This window comes from Phacochoerus africanus, chromosome 2 (genome assembly GCF_016906955.1).
Source record: "Phacochoerus africanus isolate WHEZ1 chromosome 2, ROS_Pafr_v1, whole genome shotgun sequence".
NCBI lineage: Eukaryota > Metazoa > Chordata > Mammalia > Artiodactyla > Suidae > Phacochoerus > Phacochoerus africanus.
Window position 1 is genome coordinate 218,795,923 of NC_062545.1, and position 22,277 is coordinate 218,818,199.

Below are 22,277 nucleotides of genomic sequence, written 5' to 3' on the forward strand. Positions count from 1 at the left end.
GCTCAGATGAGAGTCTAGTGTCAAGGTACTCTGCTAGAATTTCCAAGCATAACATGTAATTTTGCAAGTGCAGCATCAAAGTGAAGTTTATACTCAAGAGAAAACAGAAAAAAAGAAGTTCCAGACATTCTGTCATACAGACTTAGACTTGGGCTAGGCTGATGCAGTGCACCCTGGAAAACCCATTTTGAGAAATACACCTTTCTCTTTGAGAAACACACCTTTCTCTTTGAGAAACACAAAATAAACTAAATCCAAATTCAGTCACAGAGAAAGTACTCAACCAATGTTGGTTGTCTAAATATAGATGTAGTAACTGGTTAGCACATAATAAGTCTTATTAAAGATACCAAGAAGCTACAGAAAAGATGACCTAGAAACAAACAAGACAAAGTACCCAGACTCTTCAAATTTGTTTTGTCTGCTACATAAGGAATAGCATATTAAGTAAAAACAGCAAAGTGCACAGCATATACATATTATGTTACCACTTATGTAAAAAAAGCAAAAAACTAAAAATATATACATATTTTACAAATATTTCCATATATATTATAGAATACTTCAGAAGACAAGTGAAAGACAAGAGTGGCTGCTTCTATAAAGAGGAGCTAGATGAGTAAGAGCATGGAATAGAATCATTTTAATGTCTCCTTTTGGATTTTCTTGAATTTTGAATCATGAAAAAATATGAATTCAAAATTCAATTGCATTTTTTCTTTTGCTTTTTTTCTTAGGGCCACACCCATGGCATATGGAAGTTCCCAGGCTAGAGGTCAAACTGGAGCTGCAGCTAGCAGTTTACACCACAGCCACAGCAATGTGGGATCCAAACTGAATCTGTGACCTGTATGACAGCTCATGGCAGCACCAGATCCTTAATCTACTGAGCAAGGCCAGGGATGGAACCCACATCCTCATGGGTACTAGTTGGGTTCTTAACCTTCTGAGCCAAAATAGGAACTCCAAAATTCAAATGCATTTAAATAAAAAAGAAAACTGCTAAACCATAGCAGACACTATGTAAACAAGCATCAAATTACATGGCAAATGCAAACAAATCAGGGGAAAATATAATGATAGAAAAGGAATTCAAGAGCCACTTTCCAAGTTTTTAAAAATACTGACTTCTCATAAACTAAAATTGCTTTGATTATTAAAATGTCTAAGTATTTTCAACTATCCAAGAATACACTGGCTGGCCACCCAAAGTATCCCCCTTTGGCAGCATTGCTAGACTTTCCTCCTCACACCATTACTTTCCTCCAACGCTATGCTGTGATACTGCACTAAATTATAAATGCAGTAATACATTTTCTTACTGATGTCCCCATTATAGTATGAGCTCCTTGAGGGGAGGTGCTTTTTCTTGCTCAAATCTGTAGACTTTCAGTCTGGCACAGTGATTGCTAGGGTTCTTCCTAAATGTTAGCTGAATGAATGCAAAACACAGCTATAAATTATATCCTAAAAGGATAGTGGGTAAAATATGAGGTAATATGAAGTCTGCTAAGTATTGTCTTTAGCAAATTATTTTATCTCTCTGTTCCCCTAGTTGTGAAATGAGGATTAAAAGTGCTTATCACAACACAGTTGTTATAGGGATGAAATGACGTTATGTGTACACATAGTTGCAAAGCTAATATTTAAAATATAACTGATATTTTTATAATGTATAAGATTATTCAAGTCAATAAAGATATTAATGGGTTAAATAAGGTTATATCCTATACAAAACAATGGTTTGTTCTCTATGCTTCCTATGTACTGATAGCTACAGAGGATACCAAGTACCTTACACATGTATTTTAATGGACATACACAAGTCTTTAAGCAGTAAGTTTGGGCTGGTGACAAAATTTTAACTTCTACTTAACAGTACATGTTCAAAAAAAACATTTACAACCACAATCACAAGATAAGACTCCACAACTCAAATAAATAAAAATAACTCATACTTAAATACTGTTGTAACATTAGGACTCTCAATCACACAGAAGACAAATCAAGACACTGAGTGAAGGCAAAGGGCACTTCTGTAAGAACTGACCATTAAATCAGGGAATCTCAACTTGTTTTCCAAGGATGAGTGATGGACAATTTGAATGAAGGCTCATCATTCAGAAGTGTCTTCTCCTTTTTGTATGTATTGATGAGTGTCCCAGTCATTTTGAAGTACCAAGGTTTCCTTTCAGGCTACCCTTTTTACTCCTTCCTTTGTTCTTCTTTCTTTTCCAACTTCCATTTTCAGAGTTTGGCCTTTTAAGTCCTATGTCATCTGCAGCCCACTGGCCCTTTGCATGCCTCTGATCATGCTTAGCCCTGACGAACTCAAACCAAAGGCTGAGAATCCCTGCTTTAAGATCAGAAGTTTCAATGCTGGGTTACGTCTCCTCAAATTGTGTATCTGGAGAGTGATATTGAGAAACATAAGTTTTATTTGCTAGATGATATAATAAACTTGTAATAAGAGAAGGAAGATTATATTTATGCCATTTCCTTTACATAAAATATAAACAACCATCCTGGTTTGCCAGGAATTGTCCTGGGTGTAAAAGTGAAGTGAGAAAAACCCTTAGTCCTGGGCAAACTGGAGTGGTTGGTCACCTTAGAACTCCAACCAACATTCACTAATTACCTTTAGAACACAAATTAGTGCTACGGACAATGTAATGAAACATGCCTGAGCTTGTCCAAGCTAATTAGGCTACTTTATACTCGGGCCCATGGCCCGAGAACTTCCATATGCTACAGGTGAGGCCATGAAAGAAAGAAGGAAGGAAGGAAGGAATAAGTGAGGGGGGAGGGAGGGAAGGAAGAGGAAAGAAAGAGTGAGAAAGAAAGAGAGAAGGAAAGGAAGGAAGAAAGAAAAGAGAATAAGGTTCTACAGTCAAGTTAGTGGGCTCCTGAACCTGATTTTTGTCAGATTTGTGTTCTTGAGCACTTTATATTATCTTCCTGACCCTCTGGTTTTTTTTTTCTGTAGGGATAATTCTAGTATTTCTCTCTGTTTTTGTTTTTGTTTTTGTCTTTTCTAAGGCTTCACCTGCGGCATAGGGAGGTTCCCAGGCTAGGGGTCCAATTGGATCTGTAGCCGCCGGCCTACACCAGAGCCAGAGCAACGCGGGATCCGAGCCTCGTCTGCAACCTACACCACAGCTCAGAGCAATGCCAGATCCTTAACTTACTGAGCAAGGCCAGGGACTGAACCTGCAACCTCATGGTTCCTAGTCGGATTCGTTAACCTCTGAGCCATGACAGGAATTCCACAATTTTTAAAAAATCTGTCTGTTTGTCTGTCTGTCTGTCTATCTATCTATCTATCATCCATCCACATAAATCAACTTGGACCCCACTGCAGGAAGATGCTAGAACGCAGAACAACAGAAACCTAGCGGCAAGAAGCTGCTCCCCTCTCCTGTCTCCCCAAAGGACCATCCTTAAATCTCTGACTGCGGGAAATGTTTATCAGAGTTGTGACGCAAAGAGAAACTAGCAGTTCCAGCAGTCATCATTCTATACAATAAAGGGAGAAAATGGCTGATAGCTTTCTCCCTGTTATTACTTTAACTTTTTGTTTACTTTTCCTTCAATTTCCAATTCCTGCTAATATTCTTACCGTTTTGTTTCTCTGAGTTCATATCTCGGCTGCCACATTTTTCCACATCCATCATTCTCACTTGAAAAAAAAAAGAAAAAGCTATTTTTATTTCCAAACAACGCAATTCTACATCCCACACAGTGACTCCTGGGTTGCCATGAAACATTTTTAATCCCTCAGGAAATCTGGTAGACTTCCTTATTTCAAGGTTCCCAACTGCTAAGGTTAATTCAACAGTTTAGAGCACATGTTTTGTTCCTAGATTTTCTTCGGGAGTATATATATTTATTTTCCATCCTTATCCCAGAGATGTACCATATTCTAAGGCACTTTACTATACATTTGTTTTCTAGCCCTTCCTATTGCCAGCATGGAAATGCCAACATTTTTACATGGAAATGCAAGTCGGCAATAGCCACTTTCTTGGACAAATCAGCACCATCTCAGGCTCTTACTATCACTGAAACTCAAGCATTATTTTCCAGCTAACTGTTTCAGTTCTGTTAAGTACTCATTCTTCAGAAGAATCTGACCTCCACTCCCTCAATTATACCACTTTTCCAGATCCACCCATCTCTGAAGGGGCTGTAGGGAATTTCTTAATGACTATCGGAATTCCCTTCGTTTTCCACTTCCCTATTTGACATGAGATAACTCTATACACAGATCATCATTGGATCAATGTACTTCTCAAAGTATTGGGGAAATGTTTACACTGAATCATCTTAAAATGAAAGGAAATTATTTGAATAGGCATGTTTTCCTGAATTTTAATTGTTCCCTTGGGTAAACAGAGAAAAACACACATGAAAATAATTGTTTTGAAAACTATATACCTGAAGCCAGTAATCTTGGAAAATACTCTATGGTGAAAGTATCACTGTTGTACATAAGGAACTATTATGATTACTTAAAGCTCTCAGAAACCAGTTAAATATAACAGTGTGACTAATGTGAGTCAAATTCAACTGAAACCAACAGGTATATTAGCTTTTTCTCTCCTCCAAGTCTGTGATTATTTGCATGATGGAAAGAAACTATAGGATACTTGGTCTTTTTCAACCTCCATACACAACCTCTCACTCGTGTAACTCACAACCTTCACCCAGCAATCCTTCACAGCTTCACTATACTTTCTATGAAACAGTGGAATGACTTTGTGCCACCTTGCAGAAGCAAGTCAGATTTGCCTGCAGTCATGATCCAACTCTCATCCCTTTGGGAATGTTACTACTACAAGTGTTCCCTGCCATTCTTTATTGTGAATGATGCTGCAGAACAGTAGCTTAAAACCTACTTTGCATAATTGAAAGTTTGCCCTGGAAAGGAAGGCTAATAGGAAGGCATTTTCTAAATTACTGTTTCCTGCTGGGGGCACCCCTAGCTTTTTGGGTAGGATAGTTCCCTGGTACATGGAACTGTCTTACACATTACAAGAGATTTAGCATCCCTGGCTCTGCCTGCTAAGTGCCATTGTGACAACAGTGGTACCCTCATACATTTGTCTACAACCCCAGTGGAGACTGCTGAAATAAAGGAAGTACCATTTCTTTTTAGACAGAAGATGGCTGTCACAGCAATGAATAATAGAAGAGCTCCCAGAATCACCCAGTGAGTCCTCTTTCTTGCTGGATCCACATATGGTTCTGAAAAAACAAAACAAAAAGAAACTGACTAAAGATAAAATTTTCTTTGGAAGGGGCCAAGAGAGTAATTTGCAGTTTAATTTAGGTTAGCATTAGGTTAATTTTCTTAAATACCATAAGCTCATGGCCAGTGGGTGGCTGGAATGGTAAGATACCTCAGATATGAAAATAGAAGCAGTGTGGAAAAGTGGAAGTAGCCTAGGCTTTGGACAGATAGACTTGGGGCTAAGTTCTGCTGCCACTCACTAGCTCTGAGATTTCTAGAAAGACCTTTAACCAGCCTACAAATTGGAAATGATAATGAAATTTTTGTGAGGCTGAATTTATAAAGTGCTCTTCACAGGGACTGGCAACTCAATACTATACGGTAGCCTTGACGAGTTCACTTCTTACATTCTTTAACGTAAAAGCTAGCAGCCTACTGTACATAGCAACAATGGAACATGAAGGCCAATTACCACTGCTAAAGAGCTTCTATTTCCCCATGTCTGTGGCCATGATTGGGTACCATTGTTTGCTATCTTTTGTCTCTCCACAGTTTGCTATCTTTTATTTCTTCACAGTTTAAACATCTTGGCATCTCTCACCAATCTCTCTGTCTCCAGTCCCACACAGAAAGAAGAGGGGTATTATGGCACATGATGCCCAGAGACTGCTAACTCCCACCTCCCACCATTAGCCACAATCCCCGACCATCTAGTTCAAGCTTCAAAGCCATGACAGCAGTCAGCCTTTTTCTGGTAGCTTGCGATTTACAAAGCCTGTTAATATCTATTTTATTTGAGTCTCAAAACAACTCTATGAGTTAGGTGTGCCAGATATTACAAAAAAAAAAAAAATCCCCACGTTACAGATGAGGAAACAGACTCTGAGCAGTTAGGTGAGTTAATCCTATGTCTTCTAACAAATAAGCCATCATAAAACAGTTTTAAATGGCAGGAACCTACTAATGTAGCTCCTACCAAAGTGACTCATTTCTCAGTAAGAACATCTCTTTAATTTTCTAAATTTTTTTTTTTTTTTTTGCTCTTTTTGCTCATAGGACCACTCTGGACTGTCCTTTCCTTTTGTTTGATTTGTCTACCCAGTTTAATTATTTTCTCTGAAGCACCTAAGCTTCACTGTCAGCATCTAGCGGGGGAGAGAGTGGTAAGAAGCACTTCTCAGAAGACCTCTGGGTTTACGTTAAACATCATGCTCACAAGGCTGACTTTCTCTAAAGGTCTGAGCGTTTCACCAGACTGTAACTGCTTCATCCACTTTCGTAGAAGAGTGAGATTAAAAATAAAAAAAAAAAAATTGAATCTGTGCAAACAAGAATCTTAAGTCATTTTCATACATCTTAGCTCTCACCAATAGATGATAACTTTGCCCAATAGATTATAACTTTGTAAGAAAAGTGAAGCACACAGAAGTGGACTCGCTTGTCTAGGAACACACAGCTTTCCATCTTATGCACTAAGCAGACTGCCTTAAGTTGAAATGTCACAGACTACCTTGGGGTGGGGGGCAGACGAGGAGAAAGGCTCTCTCTTGTTTGGAATAAGATAGAAAAGTACACTCCACTTGCTTCCTGCCATAGAAACCCCCAATACCTGGCATGTAGACAATATTCAATAAATATTGGCTGAAATGTTTATTAAGTAGCACTACAATTTGGGTAAACAGAGGTGAGAAAGCAGGATGAATTTTGTAATTACAGTGGTATTAATTCAATAAACAATGAATACCTAAGGTGAACAGGCATCTGTCTAGGTACCATGGGACAGCACTAGGCTCTTTTTTTTTTTTTTTTTTTGGCTGCATCCGTAGCATATGGAAGTTCCTAGGCCAGGAATCAAACCCATGCCACAGTTGTGTGACCTGTACCTTAACCCATTGAGCTACAAGGGAACTTCCAGAGCTAGGTGAATTTTAATTGAGACATTCAGAATATTACCTGGGATGACCAACACAGCTGTACTGTTTTCCTCAGGACCTAATCTCCGAAAAGTGCAGTAGAAAATCTCATTAGTTGTTGCATTGACTCTCAGCGTGCTGGTCACATTGAAAAGCTTCTCCTCTCTCTGGGAACTGGTGATGGTGGTTTTGCCACTTAGGATTTGGTGGTCACTGCTTGTCCAGATGACTTCGGCCTCTGGGTAACCCTCAGCCTGACATGTAAGTTCATGTTCAGAGGTGACTGGATCCAGAGACATTCTTTGGTTGATTTTGCGATATGGAGCTAGGTCATGAACAAAAAGAAGTCATGGCTTTCACTTAGCACAGAACTAGACATTTGGCTTGGTCTTGTCTACCTTAGAAAAAGTAACAATCTAGACTGTTTGCAGAGAAATAAGATTATTGGTTAGAGGTCTCTGAATGTTCCAGCATGGAGAATGCCTGGCAGTTTTGCCTCAACTCTTTCACTCATACTTTGGTCAAGTTTGGGCTTAAAGGAACATCTATCTTGCTATAAAAAAACATACTGATATTTTTATTGGGCTCAAAGTTAATGTATAGATTACTTAAAGGAGAATTAGCATCTTCAAACCTTTCTATCCAAATATAAAATATGTTTGTCCATTTACTTAAGTCTTTGTATGTTTCTCAGTAAAGCTTTATAGTTTTTACAAAGGGCCAAACCATTTCTTCTTAAATTTATTCCTGGTTACTTCCTTTTTGTTGTTGTAAATTTATCTTCATAAACATGAACGTCTCCAGCTATCCAACACTATTTTCTTGGACTTATTTAATAGACAGAAAATTTCATGTTGATGTGCCATTCATTCACTTTTTCAGCTTTGGGTCAGTGATCAGAATTAGGTATAAAAATAGTATTATGTCATTGTAAAAATTGATACGTGTTTCTGGATGATACTTTTTAAAGTTTAAATCTACTTTTTATTTTAGAACAGTTTTAGAGTTACAGAAAAGGTGCAAAGATAGTACAGAGTGCTCACATACCTCTCTCCCAGTTTCCCTATTGTCAACACTTTACATTACCACGGGACATTTGTCCTGACTAAGGAACCAACCCTAGTACATTACTATCAACTAAACTTCACACTTTGTTCCATTTCACTAGCTTTTCCCTCATGTCCATTTTTTTCGTTCTAGGACCTCATCTAGAATGTTCACATTATGATTCTTATTTTTTTAACTTTTCCTGCTGCTTATTGTAATAAGTCATTTAATTATACTCAAGGAAGAAACTTTGATTAAATTTTAGATCATTATTTTGGGACCCTTAAAGGATTAAAATACCCAAAATACTGAATATTTTAGCACAATATTTAATACACTTACATTGCCTAAGATCTTTATTCATGTTTCTTTGTTACAAGTATGTTATTATGTTATTATTCTATTGGTATAATTTTTATTTTACTATTAATATTTTACCGTAACTAGTGGTCCACCTAGAGCCTTAACTCTCCATTCTTTTACCAAAGACACAACAATGGCTTTGTTGTTGATACAGTCACAGAAATTTAATACAAAACAGTCAGGGTCAAAAAACTGAAATAATTATGTGATTTTTGTGCTCTTAAATCAATGAAGCCATCAATGGAAACACTGGAAATCAACATAATTACAACTGCAAAACACATAAATAATAGTTCTCATGAGTCCTTGAGTCCTCAATCTTGTATCTGTTATATTTAAGAATTATTTAAAAAATAAATCTACTGATTATACCTCATTAAATAATATTGCTGTAACAGATTCTAATTCATTTAGCACATAGCTTGATTTCTGAATAATTAGAATTCCAAGCCTAAAATCATAGTTAATGGTAAACTTTAAGGGTAAAAATGTTAGTTTTTATTTATTTTTTTTAAGGCCACACCAATGGTATATGGAAATCCCTAGGTCAGAGATTGAATCTGTGCCGCAGCTGTGACCGACACTGTAGCTGCAGCAATGCCAGAACCTTTAATCTACTGCACCAGGCCAGGGATGGAACCTGTGTGCCTGCACAGTGACCCAAGCCCCTGCAGTCAGATTCTTAACCCACTGGACCACAGTGGGAACTCCCTTCTATTATCAATGATAAGAATAAAAGAGTATTGTTTGAGTTCCCACTGTGGCACAGTGGGTTAAGGATCTAGCACTGACACAGCTGTGGCTCAGATTCAGTCCCTGGCCCAGGAACTTCCAAAATGAGTTCCTTTTTTGTCAGTGCAGTCAAAAAAAAAAAAAAAGAGAGAGAGAGAGAATGTTGTTTCATGCCTGGGCATATATATAAACCTCTAAAGGCCCAATAAATTAGTAGATTCATTCTACTCACTGATTAAATATCTATTTTACTTATCTCTCAAGAGGGGCACATGTATTGGGGTCTAAGAAGAAAATATTAGAACTTCTACTCAATTGTTATAATAATAAAAATACATATAAGAAATATTCTAAGCCTACTAATCTTTACTGATTGACATTGGGTCTCACTTTGTGTGCCACAGGAGGGCCTTAAAGGAACTGGGGAGTTTTATAACACCAAAGGTAAGACTTATCTGGAATTATCACAGATTTTGAGGTTCTATTATCTGACTTTAACTAAACTAACCTGGTTACAAAATGAACAACTAATTAACAGGTTTTCCACAAAGAAACTAAGGATTGAAGATATTACCAATAATTCAAGCATAAGCCAAAAGGAAATGGCAGGAGTGACACTCCTTACCACAACTTTATGAAGTAAAAAATCACTACCTAATTGGACCTGCCAAGGTACTGGTCAAAAACCTTCAAGATTTTCAAGACCATCCACCTTTATTAATGATGAATTTTACCTAAGGTGTATTATGCCATGAAATATTAGTTAACAATAGTGAAGCATAATAATTAAGACACGGAAAATACTGCTTATTAAATTTTCATTTTATCTTTTTAAAATTTCTATTTCTGTACATTTGTAGAATGTCCAATGTAGTATGTTGAACCATATGAAATTGATGATGTTCAATTTCTTTTGCCTTTTAAAAATGTCATTTTCTTATGATATAACCTATATATTAGCACAGGTATATTCTTTATAAATACACACTACACATACATGTATTAGTCTAACATGCTTTACTTCTGGGGTAGGTAATCAAAAACATTTGCAGACTCCTGGTTTACGATCTAGAGTACACACATACTAATACAACTGCTAACATCTAGACCATGGAAAGCCAACTTTGAAGTCAATATACATCCTGATACACATTCTGGAGGTCAAATACTAGAAATAAATTTGGTTGTTAAGGGCACAGACTTCAGAGCCAGATTACTTGAGTTTAGAGCCTGGCTTTATCACTTAATGGTTTAATGAACTTGGCAAACTACTTATTTTTTTTGGATTTCAGTTTCCTCATGCATAAAATGAGAAGAATAATACCACATATCATTTACTCTCAGATTTCACCTACTGAAAGACACACTCAGATTTCAGAGGTAATAAAACCTGAAAAACATGTATCTTGGACATAATCATGCTCCTACGCCACAGAGTGACTTCAGAATTAAATGAGATGATCTAGGCAAAGTGCTTGGGATAGGGCCTGGAACCCAACACTACCTAAATGTTGATGACTATTGCCATTACTGCTAGTGCTGCTTTTCCTCTTCTTACTACTACCAGTTAAATGCACTCACGTGGCATTCTTTAGAAGGTACTGACAGTCAGAAGGTACTGATGCACAGTTTTGGAAATATATTTTCACATATCCAAAAATGTTCATGTTTCAAATTTTTTAGGTTTAATCCTATTTTGAGGAGTATGTCATTCATTCATTTATTCAACAAAGATTTTTAATGTATGTGTTCTTGTCACACTACCATTCTTATATGCCAAGTCCTAGGGATACAGACTAAAATGAATAAGACAAATCAAGATCTCTGCTTTTGTGGACTATATATTCTAGAATATGGAGAGAGATAATAAGGAAAAGATACAGGTACATTTATATATGCTACATAACATATTAGATGGGGACAAATGCTACAGGGAAAATTTAAACAGGGCTGGTTGGTAAATTTGTGGGAGAGATGGGGTAGGCGAAGAATAATAGCAGTTAATCCTTAATGTATATGAACAAATTAGCTTTATTAGGATAACTACACACTTCTTGTTCTTTCAGTTGCTGAATCTCACTTAAGTTCTTTTTTTAAATTTGTCACTTTATTCTTGCCTTATTAGATTTTTTAAAGTTTTATTGAAGTACAGTTGATTTATAATGTTGTGATTAAGTTCTTTAAAGTATAAATGGGAGCTTCATTTTCCCCGAAAATGAGTTTCAAATGTTTATGGAAAAATAACATTTTCAACCGAAAGCCAGATGCCTGAGAATCTGGTATTTAAACAAACACAAAAGGTGCAAAAACATCAAAGTGATAATAATAATTGAGTTAATCTAAAACCAGCTCTTTCAAATTTCAGTTTTGAAATGCTTCACCTTTAAAATCCCATGGTGAGTAAACTCCCTGTGGGGAAGCTCTGTTACCACATGTCTGCTGTGATGGGAAGAGAAGCTTGACAGTGAAATCGTTACTGTGAAATCGTTTGCATATGGAGGTGACTCAGGAGTTCTACTTCCTTGAGTTGTTAAGCTCATGCAAACTGGCACAAAAACTCTTTGGAGACTCTGCCTCAGCACAACTGCAGCTTGATGGCTAACTTGCTTTCAGTGCAGCTCAACTTGACCTCCAAAACCACTGTGTGCAAATGACAGCTAGATCAACGGGACTAGGGTGTCAATTTAGCAATTCATAATACAAAATGGAATGGTCAAACAAATCACATCCTCAAATCTGGTTGGTCATCTGCTTTGCTCCACCAAGGACCACTCCTTGAAAAAAACCATCAGTGCCAAAGATTTCTTATTGTGTCAAACCATAGCAAATCACAAATCCAGAAGGGACATTATAGAGCCCCAGATAACCTGGAAGAATACCCTTCATTACTACAGGGACAACTGTCTCACCCTCTGCACACTCCCTATAGGCTGATGAAAGACTCTTCTGCTGGAAGCAGAAACTTATACTCTATTCTTCCTTCAACCTGACTGCCAGGCTTATGCTCTTCCTCTTTATCTGAGATCCAACAATGCTGACTGTTCATAGAGCTAAGTCTTAATAATTTATTTAAAGCTTTGAAACACAGTATGCTTGATATTTGCTGATGGACTGAAGAAAAGCTGAAAATTCCAACTTGGAATCCCACCAGTTTGCTTTTATGAATATCTGTTCTGGAGAAGCATATGGTAAAATACAATTAAATTAAATCTAATTCACAAGGCAAGTGACATTTTCTTGACACGGGTAGCATTAATTGAGCCAGAATCAGAGACCCAGCAATATACCCTAAAATAGATGCATTTCTCCTAATTCCTAAATAATTTTGATTTTGAGCTTATAATAATTAGTTACCCTTTTGTGACAAATATAAGCTTTTTCTACTTCAGACTGAAGTACTTAGGCTAAGAATAGAAACACCAAGGACGATGATTTAATTCTAGTCACATATTTTTTGTTTGTTTGTTTTTACAGCCACACCTGTGGCATATGGAAGTTCCTGGGCTAGGGGTCCAGCTGCTGGACCTACACCGCGGCCTGCAGATGCTGGCCTACACCACAGCCACAGCCATGCCAGATCTGAGCTGCATCTTGCAGCTTGCAGCAATGCCAGATCCTTAACCCAATGAGGGAGGCCAGGGATTGAATCCACACCCTCTCAGACACTATGTCAGGTTCTTAACCAACGAGCCACAATGGGAACTTTATAGTCACATATTAAAAGGTCACCATATAAACAAAAGAAGCAGTAAGAAAATCTCAACACTATGACTAGATAGGGCAGATTTCAGCTCAATATCAGAAAGTAATTTCAATAGGCTATGGGAGGGAGGTCCAAATGACAAGGTTATCATTATAGGAAGTAAGTGAGCAGACTACACTTTTGGGGGATTTCTGTTCTTTGGGCATTGGGATTAGGTGCTCTTGCCTGGGATCCTTTCAGCTCTCAGCTTTATGACTCTTAACAGTGAAAGTAGAGCAGTTCAGCTAAAGTGTTTTCCTTTACTTAGCTGGAGGCAACCCAAAACTTTGAACCCAGGTGAGCTCATGTCATTATAGGTCAGTACCCATAGTTTTGACACTCACAGTTCCTCTTCAACACTCCCAAGATAACACTGGTATAGATTTTTAAGATGAATGTATGTCCAGTAAGCATAATTATACAGAATTCAAGGAAGAATAGTTTATTCAATACTAGATATGGTTATTATTTTTTTCTATAAATTGACTTCAAGTCTTTTTGAATGTGAACCTTACAGTGGGGTTTGTTTTTAATATATATATTTGGGTTTGACATAGAGAGGTTTAAAGGAAGGAAAATTCTGGCAGACATCATAAAATTAAAAAAAAAAAAAAACAGGTACTGAATTAAAAAAATCCTGGAGGGACACACAGATAGTGATTATTATCTTTGCATTCCATGAAGGATAGTGGTGAAGGGAGGAGAGATACTTTTGTGGTTCATTTGATTCCTTCCATAGTACCTGAATTATGTGCAAGTATATATATTACTTTTATAATAATAAAAAAGTGAAGATTAGGAATTTATTTTTATGAAAAATGAACATACTGTGAAACATGGCTATCATGTTTGGCTCTGGATCTCCAGTGGCTATCAAATAGGAGGTGCTCAGGCAATGCTCATTGGATGAGTGTGTGAATGAATGAATGAACAGGATGCTGCTATGGAAAGTGAGGGTAGACTTCCAAGAATGAAAAGTTCTCAACAATGGGATATAGTTTTAATAAAGATTGTATCTCCTTATCTATAATAAGTCTTACCATTGACTTTCAAAGTAATCCGCTTGTAGTCGGCACCACCATAGCTGATCAAGCAGCAGTAAACCCCTGCATCTTGTAATTTCACATCTGTGATCTGAAGTGAGGCCTTTCCCAAGAAGAGCTGGTCCTTCAACAGCTGGGCCCTCTGGCTGTAGCTACTGTGCTGAACATTCAGGTCTTCCTCGCCATTCACAAATTGAATAATTTTCTTATCCTTCATTTCCCAGTAAACAACTAATGCAAGCAAGTTTAATTGTTTGTCGACTGGAAATCTGCATTCCAATGTTACATTGCTGCCATACTCTACCTCATACATGTCCTTGGGAACTGTGATAGTAAATGCTGAAAAGAAAGATGACCAAACTTCAGAGGATGGACAATTCTTAAAAAAATTTATAGAATGACTGTAGGGTTTATAAATGCTTTCTCTGGTCACTTACATGGTTATTACATTTAAGAACTTATTTCCCTGAAATACATATTTTATCCAGTGGGCTTGAGACATGTCTCATCCCTGAGTTAGAATAATAAAATTAGCTGAACAATTTGTTGTCCCCAAATTCATAACCTTCTGCTATTATAGAAATGTTATTTGATAATGGAGTACCTATAACCAGAGGGAATTTGTTTAATGTGGACATCCACAGAATATCCTTTGGCTAGACAGTTATTTGCCTTTTACATTATCTAAATCATATTTTCCCATAGTCCTCTCTACTTAAACTCTTAAGCAGTTGTTTGTGTATATATTCATTGGGAAAAACAAGCTACAGAGCAAGGTGGATACAATGATCCTGTCTTTGTTTAAAACAAAATAAAAGTATACTCATAGGCTATTTCCACATGTATTTCAATAATTATCCTTGGGAAATGGATAAGGATAATGAGCAGTGGATAAATGGATATGGATTAATTTTGTTTCTTTCAATATGTCCATATCCCTATATTTTTGTCCAGTGAAATGGATTTATGAAACAGTCTTATGAATTATAATTTAGGAAAATAGAATATCCTTTCTATAAGAATTATATCCATTTTTATTATTTTTTTATCTTGTAGTTAAAATATATAAAATATAGAACCTAATGAAAGGATTTGGTGTCTTACCTTCCAGCAAACAACAGTAAGCCATGAATGTAAAGATACTACATATCCTCATCTTTCTGGAATGACCTAATCATGGAAAACACAAAGAGAAAACTGCTTTACTCAATAATTGAATACTCCTACACTATGAGACTTGGTGGTTCTAATTGAAATAGTCTTCTGATAACCAGACAATGACAAATTTGTAAGTCCTGAAATGCAGCAGGGAATTTAGAATGTCAGTGCTTTCACTTAATATATATAGCCATATAAAGCCAAAAGAAAAAAAAAAAAGGTACTAGGATGAGGCTTTTTAAATTTAATTACAAGTCCTAGAAAAACCCTGTACACTCAAAAGAAGCCAGGAAGAAAATATTGCACCCAAACCTCTCAATTATTTTATGTTTATTCTGCAGTGTAACATATCTAGAAATAACGACATGCTCAATACTACATTTCACAGCAAGGAGATGGTGACTTCCATATCCCCCACCTTCTATCCCACCCCCACCCCCACCAACCAGTAGCTGAATACTTTCATCCTACCCTTTAACTATGCAAACCTACATCATTATCCCAACCATGACAGTTCTCCCTCAGGAACCATCCTTCTAAAATCTCTTCTTTTGCCCTTTGTTTACTCCAAATTATAAATTCTATTCCCTCAATAAACTGATTTCACTAGCAGCAGGGGGAGTGAGAAAGAGAAACAGTTGGATTCGGACACTTCAAATTAAGATGTGACTCACTCACAGCCACTCTTTCAGGGGTATCTGCCTAGATTCTACTCTTCATTTTGTCATTCTGCTTGAAATTCTACCAATTCTTTAATTCAGCAAACGTAACTGAGCAGTTCTTCTGTGCCATGTACAATTTTAGGCATTAGGGACACAGCAGTGAACATGAAAGAAAAATCGCTCTCTCCGCTAGGAGCGTAAATTCCAATAAAGGAATAAATAAAGAAGATTTGCACTATAGTTCAGCAGGTTTATTTATTTATTAACATATTTTCTATCTTGTGTTATACATATATTTACACACTTGAGAAGAAAGTCAGTTGTCCTTCTTAGGATCTCTTTGACATCTATACATACAAAAATTCACAACTGATCAATTAACCAGTGCTATATATCTGTAAGGTAGAAGATTTATGCTATGCTTATATAAAGAGCTCCTAAAAACAATAAGAAACCTACATACAATCCTATAGGAAAATGAGCCAAAGGTTCCAATACACAGTTCAGAGAATAAGAAATACAAAGACATCTAATAAACAAGAAGGTATTACTGTATATCACAGGGAACTATATTCAATACTCTGTGGTAAACCATGGTGGAAAACAATGTAACTCAATCACTGGGCTATACAGCAGAAATTAACATTGTAAATCAATTATATATATATATATATATATATATATATATATATATATTCCCTTTCTAGGGCTGCACTGGCTGCATATGGAGGTTCTCAGGCTAGGGGTCCAATTGGTGCTCTAGCTGCTAGCCTACACCACAGCCACAGCAATGCCAGATCCAAGCTGCGTCTGTGACCTACACCACAGCTCATGGCAATGCTGGACCCTTAACCCACTGAGCAAGGCCAGGGATGGAACCCAAAACCTCATGGTTCCTAGTCAGATTCATTTCCTCTGTGCCACAATGGGAACTCCTAAATCAACTATATTTCAATAAAAAGATAAAGAATAAAGGTAATATTTAAAAAAAACCTCTAAACATAGGAAAGAATGCTCAATCTTACCAATAAAGAAAAAGTGAAAGTTTAAGACATGAGATACCATTTTTCACTTATTACCTTGATGAAAATTATAAAGACTCTTAATACTCAGCATTTGTGAGGATATGAACAAATGGGCTTTCTCACCAACCAGTGGTAGGAATGTTAGATTGTATAACTTTTTTGGAGGGTAATTTGGTAATCTCCACTAAAATTTGAAATGTATATATATTAGCTTTCACTTCCTCTGCTAACACTAGCCCCAAACTGGGAATACCATAGATAGTTTAAATGGTTAAATAAATTTTGGTTATGTCTACACAATGTAAATCATTAAAGACAGAATTCATGTAGATATTTGTGAAGATGTAGAAAGTAAGTTTCAGAAGAGTATATGTAGCAGAAATCCACTTTTGTTTAAAAAAAAAATCTGTGTGTGTGTGTTTAGACACAGGAAATGTACAGAACAATCCATACCAAGATGCTGACAGTGATTATCTCTAGGTGTGAAATTAGAGAAAGAACAGTCAGGTTTTCACCTAAACAGTTTTTAAAAGAAAGAAAGGATAGGAGAAAAGAAAGGAAAAAAAAGGGAGATGAGATTGTGAATAACTTCTTTGGTGTTTTTCTGTGTACAAACTTTCAAACAAATGGATATGCTTTACTTTTATTAGAAGAAAAATTTAATGATCCATTTCACCTTGCAAAGATGCAAAGGGTTTGGCAGACAGAGCAGTATAACAGAAAGAACCCCCAAACTCCAAACCTCAGAGTTTAGATTAATGACATTTGTTTATTTTTCTGTTTTTCTTCATTATAAAGAGATATAACCATGTTACAGAAAATGAGAAAATAAGGGGAAAATCATTCACTATTCCATCACTTTAACCTAGAGAACATTTAGTAATGCCTGGAAACATTTTGGTTGTCAAAACGGGGTGGAGAGAAAAGGTTTCTGTTATCTAATAGTAAAAGACAAGGATGTCGCAAAACATCCTATAATGCACAGGAAAACCCCCACAGCAAGGATATAGCTGATCAAAATATCATCAGTGCCAAAGTTGAGATACTTTGCGATTACTCTGAACATTTCAGTATATATTTTTCTTCATCTTTTCCACTATGAATTTTTTAAAAAAATAATTATAACCTTATTATACACTTCACACCCATTTTTATTTAATAATTATGACATAAATATCTTCCACTTTATAGTATGATATTCATAAGTATCTTTTTAGTGGTCTCATAATGTTTAGTTTCCCTGTTGTTAGCTATAGGATCATTTCCAATTTAAAAAAATATATATCTTGGGAGTTCTCTTCATGGCTCAGTGGAAACAAATCTGACTACTATCCATGAGGACTCAAGTTCAATCCCTGGCCTCGCTCAGTGGATTAGGATCTGGTGTTGCTGTGAGCTGTGGTTTAGGTTGCAGATGCAGCTCAGATCTGGCATTGCTGTGGCTGGCTGTGGCGTAGGCCAGCAGCTAGAGCTCCAATTCGACCCCTAGCCTGGGAACCTCCACAGCCTCGAGTGTGGCCCTAAAAAAAACACAAAAAAATTAATAATAATCTTAAGTATTGTGTATTCAGAAAATATTTGTTAAGTACCTTCTGTGCACTAGGTCCCAGGCTAGGCCCTGAGGGTAGATTTCCCCAAGTGGAACTGCTGATCAAGAATAAAGAATTTTTCTGGTTCTTGATACATAAGGATAATTGGTACCAGTTACAGTGTGTCTTCACTTAGCACTTGGTATGGTTTTAAAATATTTTTTTCTAATTTAATTATGAAATACATCTTGGATTTTTCATGGGTTTGTTGATTATTTTAGTTCTTTTGTGAATTATCTGATCAATTGTGGGGGCCTGTTTATCTTACTGGTTTCTTACCAACCTGAAATGAATCTTTCATATTCATATAGAGACACACATACTAAAAGGATAAAATAATACAAGTCATCATCATCCTCTTGCTAGTGTTAGGTGCATAATTCTTATTTCTTTTCTTTCTGTCTTCCCTGCACATGGGGAATAGGGATGGCAGATAGACCTGTGAGAACACAAAGGTTGCTGAAATAAGGCTGCAGCAGCTATATAGCATCACTTCCTTGGGCCAGAGTTGATTATGCCATAATTATTAAATACTAATATGATATTACAGAAACAAATACATTTATCAAGCAAAAGAAAAATTTATATCTCTAACTCCAAGCAAAGAACAATTAAAAAAACAGAGGGACATTAAATCCACTAATGGACTACAACTGATTTTTCCATTTTTTACGGTAAAGCCTGGCGGAGTTCCTATCTTTTAATGAATTTGCTTGAAAATTTTATAGGTAATTAAGAGTTACTGAAAGGTGATGAAGCTGATGGATTGGATATGATATTTACCTAATTCCTCACAATACCTCTTCTTCCAAGGCTCCATTCCCTTGGAGTACAGCTATAATTAGTGGGGGAACAGCAGAGGGAAAATAGAGACTATTTAAATAGGTCTGACCTCTAAGTCCCACATCAGGGCAGTTGGTCTAAGAGAACACTGATATCTTCTTCAGGTAAGAAACTCTGACAGTGTATCTGAATTCCCAGATAAGAACTGAGACATTCAAAGAGCAAGGAAATGCGAACTAGGGAAGAAGTGATGGTTCATTCAGGAAGGGGAAGCAGGTTTGTCCCTGGGGGAACCCAGTCTAACACTATGGAACTGATACTACTTCTCCATCTCCCTAAGGTAGGATGGGTAGAAAGAAAAAGAGAAATAACTCAAGCTTTCTTCCTCAAAAGGAGAAGCAAGGAGAGTCTTGATATCTATTAGTTCAGGGTTTCCTTTTATATTTACCTGATGTTTATGAACTATGATTTGACTAAAGAAATTCCTAGAGTTTGAAAACCTAGTGAGCTGAAAACCTACCTGATTAACAGATAAAGAGAGCTGATTTATTAAACCTCTGCTAAAATATCAAATTCTAGGAAACAAACTAAACCCTGTGCCCAGACTCCATCCCTCAGTCCTGTACCTTTCCTATGTGTGGCTTCAGTTCCTGATAGTATTTCTGAAGCTTCCTTTAAGACTTCACTCTAAGTGTTGCCTACTTTTCTCCACTGAAAAAAAGGCTAATTTTTGGTGCAGCCACTATGGAAAACAGTATGGAGGTTTCTCAAAACCTAAAAATAGAGTTGTCACATGATCCAGCAATCCCACTCCTGGGCATATATCCTGATAAAATTATAATTTAAAAAGATACACACACCCCTGTATTCACAGCAACACTATTCACAATAGCCAAGACATGGAAACAAACTAAATGTCCATCAACAGAGGACTGGATAAAGAAGATGCAGTACATATATACAATGGAATATTACTTATCCATAAAAAAGAATGAAATAATGCCATTTGGAACAACATGGATGGACATAGAGATTATCATACTAAGTAAATCAGGAGAAAGATAAATACCATATGTTATCACTCATATGTGGAATCTAAAATATCACACAAATGCACTTATTTATGAAACAGAAACAGACTCACATAGAAAACAGACCTGTGGTTGCCAAGGCAGTGGTGGGGGGGTGGGGGTGGGTGAAGGATGGATTGGGATTTTGGGGTTATCAGATGGAAATTATTACATATAGAATAGATAAACAACAAAGTCCCACAGTATAGCACAGTATTCACATTTTTATAGCATGGTTATATTTAATATCCTGTGATAAACCATAATGAAAAAGAATATGAAAAAGAATGTATGTATAAGTGAATCATTTTGCTGTAAGCAGAAATTAACACACTGTAAACCAACTATACCTCAGTAAAATAAAAATTTTTAAGGCTAATTTTTTCCTTCTTCAGAGCATCACAGTACTTAAAAACTGCTGATCATCTGTCAATGTAAACATAACCTTTCTGGGAGGCAATTTTCAAAATGGCATCAAAAACATTTAAAATATTTTAGACTCTTTGACTATGTAGTTACCCTTGTTAAGAGTTACTCTGAAGGAAATAATCAGCAATGATTATTTATATACAATGATGTTCAGTGAATGGCTAAGTCTGTGAACCACTGTAAATAACCTTTATGTCCAGCATGAGGAGATTAATTTTGTTTGGTTATCTAGCACCGTGTAATGTAGCCATTAAAAAAAAAAATCACATTTTTAGGAAGAGATTTAATCCATTGAAAATTATCCACATTAGGTGTAAAACAAGTTTTAACAATGATACATGAAGTACTCCTTATAAAAAAAAAATCCAAACTGAATTTGGCTAAACTCAATGTGTCTAAAAAAGGTTTTAACATTTTTCCCTTAGGCTCCTCTTCTTCCTCCTTCAGCACTCCTTGAGGTTCTCAGAGAGGACAGAGCAAAGAACTCAGGTTTGGGTATCCTAACTCTTACAGCAAGGAGGGGTAGGGGAAGGGTTTTACAGACGCTGCAGGTGTTATGACTTACCCTGATCAGATCGCTGGTGAGCGCTGCTGTGGGTGGTCTGGGACCCAGGTGTCACGACCTCCAGTCTAAAAATTTCCCTCTAGACCCGGCAACCCACCTCAGTACCACATTCGTGAACACTCAGAAACATATATGTACTTACAAGATTGACATTAAGCAAAATTGAATCCCGTCTAGCGAAAAGCTAAAATTGCTACTTATTCTTATTAAACCTAATCGACTCTATTTCACCCAAACAAACCATCATGTTTCCCCCTCCCTTTCTCCTCTCTCCATTCCAAAGAAAGGGTCTATAGATTGCAGGTTTTAAAGTGCCCTATTGATGGGCAAAGACGCTGGCCAGTGAGCGAGAACGCTCCCTACCTGCGAGCCGGAGACTCGCTGCTGACGCGGAGAGCGAGGCGCTGAGCCGGAAGGCTGCTAGGACCACCTGCCGCGGCCAGACGCTAATGAGCGAGTGTGGGTGACTTTCCCCTCCCACCCCGCTGGACAGACCCGCCCCTGGACCAGCCCTCCTACTGCCCCCTACTGAGAACCCGGACTCACCCTGTGGTAAACCTTGTAATTTGGGAAAGAAGAGGATTTTTCATTCTGGAATGAAAAGATAGATAAATGAAACCAAAAGTGAAAGTCTGGCTTCTCTTCTCGTAAATCAGCTTTTTAAAAGAAAAGTTTCAAGGAAAGGATTAGAACAAATCAGTTTATCTGATGTTTCAAAAGATTAAAAACAAACCAAAGCCCAAAATCATCACAAAGATTTCAGACATTGGTTTTACCTCGAGAATCCCTACTCTAAATTCCTCCCTTTCTGATAAAGCTTTTTTTTTTTAAACCAAATGATGGATCATCTTGACATACCTTGATTATAAACCTTCAACATGTAAAAAGTAAAAGGACAGACCCATATATATGGCTTAGATTTT

At 36.8% G+C, this 22,277-nt stretch overlaps 1 protein-coding gene across 2 annotated transcripts; it reads right to left on the reverse strand.

Annotated features, from left to right (window-relative positions):
- Positions 1–1,972: 1,972 nt before the first annotated feature.
- Positions 1,973–21,796, reverse strand: CD274 (CD274 molecule). 2 transcript variants are annotated; one of them, XM_047767680.1, is made up of 7 exons: positions 21,718–21,796; positions 15,178–15,243; positions 14,071–14,412; positions 7,187–7,471; positions 5,146–5,247; positions 3,620–3,679; positions 1,973–2,407 (listed from the first exon to the last, which is right to left on the reverse strand). In XM_047767680.1, exons 2-7 carry the CDS (start codon positions 15,227–15,229, stop codon positions 2,385–2,387), a joined length of 864 nt encoding a protein of 287 aa, XP_047623636.1. In that variant the 5' UTR covers positions 15,230–15,243; positions 21,718–21,796; the 3' UTR covers positions 1,973–2,384. The 2 variants fall into 2 exon arrangements, with proteins under 2 accessions (XP_047623636.1, XP_047623635.1); XM_047767679.1 differs by having other exon boundaries at positions 21,355–21,796.
- Between the last annotated feature and the right edge of the window lie 481 nt (positions 21,797–22,277).

Coding starts and splice junctions, on each gene's coding strand:
- CD274 (XM_047767680.1), bottom strand. CDS start 15,229: ATGAGGATATGTAGTATCTTTACATTCATGGCTTACTGTTGTTTGCTG. Junction 14,413..15,177: donor TTACTGTTGTTTGCTGGAAG/GTAAGACACCAA, acceptor CTTTCTTTTCAG/CATTTACTATCACAGTTCCC. Junction 3,680..5,145: donor CTTCTGTCTAAAAAGAAATG/GTACTTCCTTTA, acceptor TTTTTTTTCAAG/TGAGAATGATGGATGTGGAA.